Raw genomic sequence first — 12,122 nt, forward strand, 5'->3', positions numbered from 1 at the left:
CACAATATAAACTAATCTCCTACTTTCCTCACTATTGACCATAGCATAAGCCTAAGAAAGGGTCACATCCTCTTTAACCAAGATATTCTATCTAACTATATCATATTCAGGGTTGAGTCTAATAAGAAACTCAAAAAACCCAATTCCTCTCCACTAGTTTGCTATGAATTAAAACATTTTTTGTGCACTCCCATTAAACTATCTGCATCAAATCAATTTCCTACCAAAGAAACTTCAGCATTGAGAAATGCACAACTAAGGGCTTCTCCCCTATCTCAAATTATTCACATCATTCTTTAATTTATAAGCCCTAATAACATTCAAACATTATGATTAGGTCTCTTTAACATTGTCCCATACCTCTTTAGTAGTATCTATCCACAAGTAATGTTGACTGCTATGAGGCTGCATATAATTCACTAACTAACCTACAATAGTGTAATTTAATTTCCTACATCCACTTCTCATAGGTAGGGTCATCTTCCTTAGGTTTTTACCTTAATCCTAGTGATGTACCCCCATTTTCCTATACTATAGATATAGATTTTTATTGATTGAGACCATGCCAAATAGTTTGTCTCATTTAGCTTGACAATAGTCATTGCCTCAAGTAGAGTCTCCATAGATCCCCAAGTTACATCTGGAGTTTGTAGGACATTTTGTCTGAACTCTAGTTTTCTCCATTGATTAAATAGAAGTAAATGAAAATAAAAATAAGGTACTAGTAAAAAAACCAACCCGAAGCCAAACTTGTTTCTCTATAGCCAAAAGCTAAGGTTTCACAACACCTGACATAATATATATCTATGGTGGGGTCGGTTTGATTTTGGTTGATTTACAAATGGCTAAGTCGAAATTGACCCGACTTGGTTAGGTTGAGAAATTGTTGAATTGAAGCCCACCAGAAATACTAGAAAACTGAACAACTCGGGCCGAGTTGGGTTGGGTTGGTCAGTTTGATCAATTTCATCGATTTGATGAACATTTCTAGCTAAAATTAATTATTATTATTTTTGTATTGTAAAAATTATTAAAAATAGTATATAAAATATAGTTAATTATTAATTATTTAAAAAATTAAAATATAAAGGGAAAAGTACGGAAACACACGATGCAGAATTCTGAATTCCTGCCTCCCCTACAACTAGCCCTCTCCCCCCTATAAACCACATCCTGCCTGTGAATTTAGCATCAATTCACGGTCAGGATGCATTCCCCTTGTACTTTGGGCCTAATAAATTCTGATCTGGGCTGATTTGTACTTCTCCCAAATATAAAACAATTGCCTACTCTTATATGCTTCTATTGTTCAGCTTTGGCTTAAGAACCCTATGCATTAATCCCCGTTAGCAACTTTTTTATTTTAACTCAACATAGACATTCCTAAACTTGGTTGTGATCATTGCTTATGAATCAATCAAACTCCTGGACACTTGTATGTGGACCAATAATTATGTGAGAGGATATCCGAACTCCACTAGGGATCTTTTACACTTCTTTGAACATCTCTTTTGCTTATAGATAGTCTCTCTTGGAGAATCCCGGTCAGATCGGGCAGCATCTCGGGTTCTTGCCTTCTTTTCCATATATCGCGGCTGGAGTATGCGGGCAACGGGCAGGGTGAAATAGTTAGGAGCTTTCATGCACGGACGACCCTCTGCTTCAGCTTCTCCTATTTCTCCCTCCCCTGTTTCCGGGTTCGGGTGAGATTTTTTATGCCTTTTATTTTACTTAATCTCACCGCTTTCCTTGAAAGAGGTTTGAATTTTGTAGGATTTCAGGACAAGTGGCGGGTGGTTGGGTGTTGGGTTGTGCCCAAATCAACCCTGTTTTGGTGATTGTGTGAGGGGTGGACGGGGAGGAGAAGAAGCTGGTGAATTGATGGGGCGTGTGGTTGATTCTGAAATGGGTTGTCGTAGTGGAGATGGTGGAGGTTCTTCATGGGGAATTCGATGTGTTTTGAGGAGAAAGCAGGTTGATTCGGTTCATGTGAGGACAGAGGGTCAGCAGTTGGCTAAGGAATTAACTCTTCTTCAGCTTATTGTAATTGGTAATCATTTTTGATTTAGTCATTGAAAGTGGATCGGGGAGCTGAACTATCAGCTTTACTTGATTTATTTCATTGCTTTTATATGATTTCTTTAGTTAAAATGCCATTGGTGAGTGTGTCATTGTTTTTCTCCACTTATATGTTGTTTCTTTGCTATGACTTCGATGGTTATATTAATGGGTTTCTTCTCTTTTACTCGTCTTGTTGGGATTGTATACCCGAATTATTATTGTTATTATTTTTCTGGATTGCCTTTGACTTCAACACATTTGGGTGGTTGTTTCGAATTTTCTTTCTGGATTTTGTTCTCTGCATCATTGTTGAATTTGTTTTTTTCCTGCCCCAAAGATGGGTGCATTTGTTGTTTTAGATTGATGTGAAGCTTTTGTTTGCCATTATGCAGTTTTGGAGTTTGTTTTTCCTTTCTTCTCTTTATTGAGTTCCTCCTTTTTTCATGGTGAAGCATATTGCTTTGTTGGTGGGTAGTTTGGTACTCTGTGGCTAGTTTTTCTTGTGTAACAGATACAGATGGAACAACCTATGTATTAGAAATATTGTACAGAGTAGGAATGGTTTGAGTTGTGGTGTAGTCAGACTTGAAAGTTTGATAATTCTCTAATAGTATGACAAAGTTCTAATCATACCACATTGCCACTGACTTGCCTGCATTTATCCGTCTGAGTTGGGTATTCGTATATTTCTTACTGTTGAACTTTCACTTTATTATTAGGTGTTGGATCAACGGTTGGTGCTGGAGTGTATGTTCTCGTTGGAACAGTTGCTAGAGAGCAAACGGGACCTTCCCTTACTATTTCCTTTCTAATAGGTGGAATAGCAGCTGCTCTTTCAGCTTTTTGCTATGCAGAACTTGCAAGTCGTTGTCCATCAGCTGGAAGTGCCTATCATTATTCATACATATGTATTGGGGAAGGGTAAATATAGAAATTCCTAGATCATTTCAGTCTTCTAACCTCTATATAATTGCTTACATAAGCATTTCATGCCAAGAGAGGTTTTGGGTTAAAATGGCAAAACCAATGACCTAGGGGACTTCAATTTGTTTTCAGTTTTTTATTTTATTTTATTTTAGTTTTCTAAATGGTTTCAGTGTTGCTTGGTTGATTGGTTGGGCTCTCATACTGGAATACACTATAAGTGGCTCAGCTGTTGCTCGAGGCATATCTCCAAATCTGGTGAATTATGTCTTCCTTCTACAAACTCTCTCTTTACAATTATTTTCTTAATGATTTTTATAAATCTTTTTTAGGTATTTGCTGCTTTTTCTCCATTTAAATAATTTGTTTGCTCATGATGTCTGTTTACTAAAGGATCTGTTCTCTCTCTCTTCCTCTCTCTCTCTCTCTCTCCCCCTAATTATTGTCCTTTCTCTCTAAAGTTGTGCACATCTGTTTATTTGTTACAGCTGTGCCTATTATAGAAGATGGTTTTATGTTGTTTATGAGATGGTATCTTTTTATACAGTCCTAAGAACTTTTTCTAGAAAAATTGAAAATGTTGGTGATGCCATTCTGTTGTATGAATTTAAGAAAGTCATCCTTCCAATTGGTCCTAGTTTTTGCATATAAAATTAGTAACATGTTTCAGGATCAGTGGCGTCATTATCTCTGGCAGGAGATGCATCTATGGTTGAGGGTTGTATTGATTTCTCACCAGAAGCCCCAACAAATCTGTCATTATTTGGATTTATTCCAGAATTGTCACAAATAGTACTGTTCTATCCCTTTGGAAGTGTTAACAAATCATTTGCACAATAAAGCAGGAGTCTTAAGTGGAGGTTCCTGAGATCAAATACCTTAAGCAGAATAATTTCAGTAGGATGTTGGATTAGATTCTTAGTATTTTTTTTTTTTTATATTTGAATTGTAGTATAAACCTACTTAGGCACATGCCATGGTGAAAAAATGTTGGAAGATGAGGTTTAGTTGAGCAGTTCTATGCTTTTACAATTTCACTTTTTTAAAATAGAAAAAGACCCAAAGTAATGCATTAGGTTTCATTTGAATTTTGTTGCCTACACTTCTGCATGTTTAACTTATGTTGCAAAAGGTTTTGGAGAAACTTTACTCATTATGAAGAGAATACTTTCTCCCTTTTCTCTCCAGGCATTGTTTTTTGGAAGGGAGGATCATCTTCCAGCTTATTTAGCTCGTGTATACATTTCTAGGCTTGATGTAGTGGTTGATCCATGTGCTGCAGTATTAATCCTTATAGTTACTGGGATCTTATGTGTGAGAATCAAGGAGGTATCTTCTTAACAAAATGTCCTCTACATGTCAAAAAAGAATGTTTATCCGCCTCCTATTTAACCCTTGTTCTTGCAGAGTGTACTTGTTCAAGCCATTGCTACAATAGCAAATGTCTGTGTCATGGTTTTTGTCATAATAGTTGGTGGATATCTGGGTTTCAAGACTGGATGGCCTGGATATGAACTTCCTAGCGGGTAACAGAAAGCCATTTTCATATACTTTATTTTGATGGATGAAGTCTTTCTTTGATGGAAGCTTGATTTTTCTTATGCTTTTGAATTACTCAGCTATTTTCCTTTTGGAGTCAAGGGGATGCTTGCTGGGTCTGCAACGGTCTTCTTTGCATATATTGGGTTTGATACAGTTGCCAGCACAGCTGAGGAGGTATTTGAATCAACCTGGATACAACAGCAGATGGAGACTGATGGACACTTATAGATGTCTTCTATATGACCTTTTTTATTTTTTTACTGTTATGTGGATGTTCATTGGTTAAACGTCTTTTCTCTTCACAATGAAAGAATTTACAAGACATTTTACTTCCTTTCTTGACTCTGCATTGCAAGATCATGATCTTGCTTTAGTTTTCTTCTTGCAACCTTGTTGGATTTTTTTTTTGTTGGTAGGGCTTAAAACTGCATTTCCTTTTAGGGTAAATTACTCATACGTCCCCTAGGGTTTTAGTCAAATACTTAGAGACCTTTCCTTGGATTTACCTATTAATTAACTCACCCCTTGTAGTTTGGGGTTAAGTTACTTTTACCTGTAGGGAAGATGATTTTCTAAGTAGTGGTGTGTCATATTAGTGTGGTCCCAATGTATCATATCATGTGTTTCCTTTATTTTGTTTTTATCTTTACTTTATACGTTTGCTTCTTGGTCCATCTTAGGGACTTACTTGTAATAGTAAACATTTTACCTTATGATACTTGATTCCTTTTTGGGTGGGAAGGGGGGGGGGGGGGCTGATCATGAGATACACCCTGTATATTGAAGTCTAGGTTTCCTTCTTCCTTTGTTCCTCTATCACGCTAATTCTGATCTCTAAAGCTAGGCTATAACTTTCATAGTATAAGAGCAGGGTTACTAAGGAGTAATCTAATCAAGGAAAGAGGGTTGCTGTGTCTAGGAAGTTGAAGAAGACATCAGTCAATAGTCAGAAGTTCTTGAAATGGATTATCAATCATATTGGGTATCAGGACTTGCATCAACCATTGCTTTATGCTTTTGTTTAGTCAAGAAAATTATATTTTAGATCCAGAAAACTTTCCAGCTTTTTTTCTGTGGTATTCTTTGATTAATAAAGTTCCTTTAAAGTTGTTGATAAATCATGTATTGATGATTGGGGACCTTCACCTGTTTTGTCACATCTAGGATATAGATACTTTCTTCTGTTTATTGATGATTACACTAGATATACATGAGTATATTTTTTTAAGAAAGAAATCTAAGGTGCTTCCAAATTTTAAAATATTTCATGCTATGGTTACCACCCAATTTAGTGCAAGAATCAATATCTTTCATCTAGACTTAGGGGGACAATATTGTGATGAGAAATTTCAATCATATATGATGATCCATGGTATTTAGTTGCAAAAATTGTGTCCGGGAGCACCACAATAAAATGAGGTGGAAGAGAGGAAAAATAGACATCTTGGAGTGTTACAGTTTGAACTCTCCTACAATAATCCTAGATACCCCTTACCTTTTGGGTGGAGGCTACCTTAATTTCTGTGCATCTCATCAATTGCCTTATTTTTCCTCGTCTTGATAATTCCTCTCCATTTTAGTTACTACATAATAGCTTGCCAGATTTCTCTTGTCTTTGCTGTCTTTTTTGTTTATTTTCCTCATCTTTAATGCACTAAATTATCTTCTCAATCTGCACTATATGTGTTTGTTGGTTATAGTTCTAACCACAAGGATTTTATGTGTTATGAGTTATGACACTAGTGTCCAATCATATTTGTGTCTCTTGGAATGTAATGTTTCTTTAGAACATCTATTATTTTGCATCAATTGGAAAATCCTCTACCACTATTACTGTTTTGGCTGACTTTGACATTGCTGACTTTGTTCTTTATCCTTCCACTAATACTGATGCATGACATCTTTTGGTATATCAAAGGAAGAAGCATGATCTTCCACCTTCAGTCTCTTCTCTGTCTCTCTTAGAGTAAGTTGTTATAGTAGACATTCAAGACTGCTATCAGCCTTGAACCCTAATAGATTTCAGGCTCGAAAATAGAAAAAAAAAAGTATAGAGAAGAGAGGAGAAAGAGAAGAGAGAGTAGTAGAACACAAGGGTTAAAAGGAGAGACAGAATCTTAATGTTCTGCCGCCGCCACTTCTATTTAGTATTTATAGGTTATGCTCATTACATGGAAAGGACAAATCTGCCCTTAGTATTTACATAACAAATAGAACAAAATAAAACCGAAATAGATACCAACTGAAATAACCAACTGACCACCAGCTAACCCTAGGATGACTAGAACACATTCTACCCTACGGGACCATAGCTGTGGGGCCCACATCAGTGTTCTCTACACTCCCCCTCAAGTTGGGAATAAATGTTTATCATTCCCAACTTGGAGGGATCCGCCTCTAGCTTCTTCCTTGGTACAGCTTTGGTGAGGATATTTGCTAGCTGCATGTTGGATGTGATGTACGGGAGACGCACTTCTTGTGATGAGACCCTCTCTCGTACAAAATGTCGATCAACTTCAATATGTTTAATTCTGTCATGCTGCACTGGATTGTGTGCTATATTTATGGCCGCTTGATTATCACAGTACAACATCAGGGGTTTCTCATACTCAATACCCAACTCCTCAAGTAGTGATCTCAGCCATAGAATTTCAGCCATTCCGTTAGCCATTGACTTGTATTCAGCTTCAGCACTAGATTGGGAGACAACACTCTGTTTTTTACTCCTCCAAGAGACAAGGTTACCTCCCACAAGGGCACAATATCCAGAGGTAGACCTTTTGTCATCAACACTCCCAGCCCAATCGGCATCCGTATAGACCTCCACCTTCATGTGGTCATTGTTCTTGAACAGTATACCTCTACCCGGGCATCTCTTCAAGTATGCTAATATTCTTTCTGCTGCAAGAAGATGCGTGGTTCTAGGAGAATGTATGTACTGGCTGACAACACTAACTACATAACTGATATCTGGCCGAGTGAGGTAGAGATATAGGAGCTTTCCCACTAATCGCTAGAACATAACTTTGTCTACAAGAGGCTCCCTACTCTCTGCACTAATCCTGTGGTTCTGTTCAATGGGTGTATCCGCAGGCTTGACACCTAATTTTCCAGTTTCCGCCAACAGATCTGTTAAAATAGTGTTAAAATAATTTAGTTGCTGATGTTAGGGCCTGTTTGCAAATTAAAGTATTTTTTATTTCGTTTTTTCTTTCTGTTATGTTTGTTATTGTACTCAGGGGCACAAGGGTCTTTTCCCTTGTTATTTCTGCCGCTCTATATATATCTTAAAATAAAGGCTAGCGCCGCCAGCACTGTTACATTGCAAAACCCTTCTTTCTTCTCTCGTTTCTTTTCTTCTCTTCTCTTCCTCTTATTTCTGGCCGGCCATACTGTCAAGATGGTATCAAAGCGGGAATACTGATTAAAGAGAGCAGATTGAACAACCTTACTGAGAGCACAGGTCGAACAGACTAGCTGAACCTGGGTGGAACAGAAATCTGCTTCTGGACTAAAAAAATAGCTCTACAACTAGTACAGTTCTCCCCATTTTCTCTTCTTTACCCTCCTTGGTCATGTGCCGAGTGAAAACCCTATGAGTCTGGGCGGTTGAATGTTGTCGAATCTGTATGCCCCCTGTTTTTTTGGATCGTGTGATCCTGTTCATGTGTTGAGACAACTGTAGGTCAAAGATGACCTGTTTTCTCAATGGTTTGATTTGACTATAAGTAAGAAGGATCTCTCCTGCTGATTAGTGGCTGTTAGACATTCTGGAATTCTAGTAGGTTGGGACTGTTAAAACTATACAGGTCTGAAATTTGCCGAATAATACCTTTGTTTTGTTCGGAATTTGGTACTGTTTGTGCTCAACCTAGTTGTTAAACCCAAGTGTGTGGGTGTGGACTAAGTGGAGCATTGTTTTGTGGAGTAAGGAGGGGTCCTAAGTCCAGTGTTTGGGACTGATTATCTGTTTGACTATGTCGACTGAGAATTCTGCTACTTCAGAGATTTCAGGGAGCTACAATGGAGTGAGTGGGGGAATAAATATGAGCTTTCCCATGGCTGTTATTCCCTTTGATGGTCTGAATTACCTTGAGTGGTCTAGGGGAATAATTGGATACATCACTGCTAGGAGGAAAATTGGATACATCAATGGGAGAGTGAAGGAACCGAAGTATGGAAGTGCTGAGCATGATAGTTGGAACCAAGAGAACAGTATGGTGATGTCTTGGCTCTTGGTTTCAATGCTGCCACAAGTAAGGAAGACTTTTATGTGGGCTGAAACTGCTTGTGAGATATGGGAACAAACGAAGTCCACCTATTCAAAGCAGAGACACTATGCCAAGATATATCAACTGCAAGCTGAATCCTCTACTTGCAAGCAGGGGGAGAGGAGTCTCTTGATGTACTATTCTGATTTGACATCAATATGGAAAGAACTTGATCACTATCAGAATGTGAATTGGAAGTGTTATGAAGATGCAAAGGCCTATAAGTCACTTGTATCTCAACAACGAGTGTTTGCCTTCCTCCTAGGGCTGAATCCGTCGTATGAGTCCATCAGGGTGCAGATCTTGGGTAGTAAAGACTTGCCATCAGTTCAGGAGATGTGTGCCTTGGTGCAGTCATAAGAAAGCAGAAGAAGTGTGATGAATGGTGTAGAGGGGGAGTCAGTTGCCCTAGCTGTTCGGGGAAATTCAGATACAAATGTCGGAGGTGGTTTTAAAAAGGGTGACACTCAGAAAAAATCAGATGATAAGAGCAAGCTTTGGTGCACTCACTGCCAGAAGACACGAACACGAAAGATACATGTTGGGATCTCAATGGAAAACCTAAATGGGCACAAGATTTGGGTAAGAAGTCAGCACCTGATCAGGGCAAGAAACTAGGCCAGCAGAATCAAAAAAGGTATAACTCAGCTAATATGGCATCGACAGAGACTAGTCATTTGGTAACTCAGGAGAGGCATCCCAGTTCTGACCCTAAGGAAGATATTATCTCTACCTTGTTTGCGTCTACATCAGGTAAATGCAACAGCCTTTCATGTGTCATCTCATACTATTGATTCTCCTTGGATTATTGACTCCGAAGCCTCAAATCACATGATCGGTAAGTCAAATTTGTTTCAGACATATAACCTTCTCTCTGGGAGAGATAAGGTAAGACTGGCTAATGGTTCTTTTTCTACCATAGCTAGCTGAGGCACCATACCTCTCCCACTTGGCCTTACTCTTCCTAATGTACTGCATGTTCCGAAATTACCTATTAATTTGTTGTCTATTAGTAGTCTGACTCACTCCTTGAACTACTCAGTCACTTTTTTTCCGTCTTCATTTGTGTTTCAGGATTTGACCTTGGGGAAGACGATTGGTGGAGGAAACATGGTGGATGGTCCCTACGTGTTGGAGAATAATGCTGGTCTAGTGGCGATAGAGTCCACGAGTTCGTCAAGTGAGAGTCAAGCCTATTTATGGCATAGTCGTTTAGGTCATCTTTCTTTTGAGTCGTTAAAAGTTATGTTTCCAAAGTTGTTTGAGTCCTTGTCGGTGAGTCAGTTACAGTGTCAAACTTGCCAGTTGAGTAAGCATTGTAGAAGTTCTTTACCTTTACGAAATAAAAGATCTGAATTTCCTTTTCATATTGTTTATTCTGATGTTTGGGGCCATGTTACTCTACCTACTGCGGCTGGATATAAGTACTTCATTACCTTGATTGATGATTATTCTAAATAGACGTAGGTTTACCCTATGCGATCCCGAGATGAAGTGCCACAAATTGTGAAAGATTTTCAACACATGGTGCTCACTCAGTTCCAAACAGAAATCCATATCTTCTAGTCAAACAATGCGAAGGAATATTTCCATAGTGATCTCACAAAGTTTTTTGCTTCGAGTGGGTCACTTCAATGAAGCTCTTGTGCCAAGACACCCCAACAAAATGGTGTGCCTAAACAGAAGAACCGTCACCTTCTCGAAGTCGCTCGTGGCTTGTTGATTCATATGAATGTGCGAAAACAGTTTTGGATGGATGCAGTCTTGTGTGTGACATATATCATCAATCGCATGCCCTCTCGGCTACTAGAGTATAAGGCCCCACATCAGCTCTTGTTCCCTACAGCCCCGTTGTCCACCATTCCGATGCGTGTTTTTGGGTGTCGTTGTTTTGTCCATAACCTATTCCTTACTCGTGGTAAGCTTGATCCTCGGGCTATTCCTTGTGTTTTTCTTGGTTACCCTTTATCTCAAAAGGGGTATCGCTGCTACGATCCCATTGCTCGCAAGTACTATGTTTCCATTGATGTCTCATTCTTTGAGAATCAACCTTTTTTCTCGGTTTCTCCTCAGGGGGAGAGTAGGGTTGAGGAGAAACAGGCGATGACTCAAATTCAACTACCTTCTTTACCCGATCCTCCTCCATTCCGGGTTTTTCATCGTCGCCATAAGAGCCAGTAGAGTTCAAGAGCCGTGGAGCCTGACACTATGCAACCAACATCATCGGATTTGCCCGAGGAAGATCCGTCTCATCAGCCAGGTACACTTGCTCCCATTGATATATCTGTTCCTTTAAATGTTGATTCACCTGTCACCAATGATCTTAATATTCCTATTGCTAAGAGGAAGGTGTTAGGTCTTATACCACTAATCATCCTATCTCTAATTTTGTGTCCTATGAGCATGTTTCGCCTTCCTATCGTGCCTTTCTCTCTTCTGTGGACAGTGCCCCCGTTCCTAAGACTGTGGCAGAAGCTTTGTCAAAACCTGAATGGACAGATGCAATGCAAGAAGAAATCGATGCTTTACACAAAAATGGCACTTGGGAGTTTGTAGACCTTCCTGAAGGGAAGGAACCAGTGGGGTGCAAGTGGGTGTTCACAGTGAAACACAAGGCTGATGGAACTGTTGAAAGGTACAAGGCTAGACTGGTAGCAAGATGCTTTACACAGGTATATGGAGTGGACTATGCAGAGACTTTTGCTCCAGTAGCCAAGATGAACTCTATCAGGATTCTTCTTTCCTTGGCAGCAAATCTTGACTGGGATCTTCACCAATTGGACATAAAAAATGCTTTCTTGAATGGTGACTTGGAAGAGGAAGTGTACATGACCCAATCCCCAGGGTTCTGTGCCAAAGGCAGTGAACAAAAGGTGTGCAAGTTAAAAAAATCTCTATATGGGTTGAAACAATCACCTCGGGCTTGGTTTATTAAGTTTCATTTAGCAGTTCAACAGATGGGGTTCAAACAATGCCAGTCAGATCATACTCTATTTGTGAAAAGAGGTGAAGGCAAAATCGCAACCGTTATTGTGTATGTGGATGACATAGTGATCACAGGAGATTGGGAGGCTGAAATCTGGAGACTAAAAAAATTCTTAGCCACTAAATTTGAGGTGAAGGATCTAGGCCCCTTACGATACTTCCTTGGAATAGAAGTTGCGCTCTCTCACAAGGGCATCTTTATTTCCCAACGGAAGTATATACTAGATCTACTAGAAGATACAAGCAAGTTGGGGGTAAAACCATGTGATTCACTTATTGAACCCAATCACCATCTGGGAGACAGTTATGGAAAGTTTTTGAAAGATGTAAAGATGTTCC

General features: G+C 39.1%; 1 protein-coding gene across 1 annotated transcript in view; it reads left to right on the top strand.

Annotated features, from left to right (window-relative positions):
* The first annotated feature begins 1,534 nt into the window (after positions 1 to 1,534).
* Positions 1,535 to 12,122, top strand: part of LOC148871529 (cationic amino acid transporter 4, vacuolar-like) — a 76,952-nt gene continuing 66,364 nt past the window's right edge. Inside the window, 7 exon segments of the mRNA XM_088967486.1 lie at positions 1,535 to 1,703; positions 1,782 to 2,050; positions 2,781 to 2,982; positions 3,159 to 3,243; positions 4,174 to 4,314; positions 4,393 to 4,511; positions 4,605 to 4,701. Coding sequence (XP_088823612.1) covers positions 1,642 to 1,703; positions 1,782 to 2,050; positions 2,781 to 2,982; positions 3,159 to 3,243; positions 4,174 to 4,314; positions 4,393 to 4,511; positions 4,605 to 4,701 — 975 coding nt within the window. The 5' untranslated portion in view covers positions 1,535 to 1,641.

The sequence above is a fragment of the Nelumbo lutea genome, chromosome 2 (genome assembly GCF_056320005.1).
Source record: "Nelumbo lutea isolate HS-2025 chromosome 2, American lotus-T2T, whole genome shotgun sequence".
In the NCBI taxonomy this organism is placed as follows: domain Eukaryota; kingdom Viridiplantae; phylum Streptophyta; class Magnoliopsida; order Proteales; family Nelumbonaceae; genus Nelumbo; species Nelumbo lutea.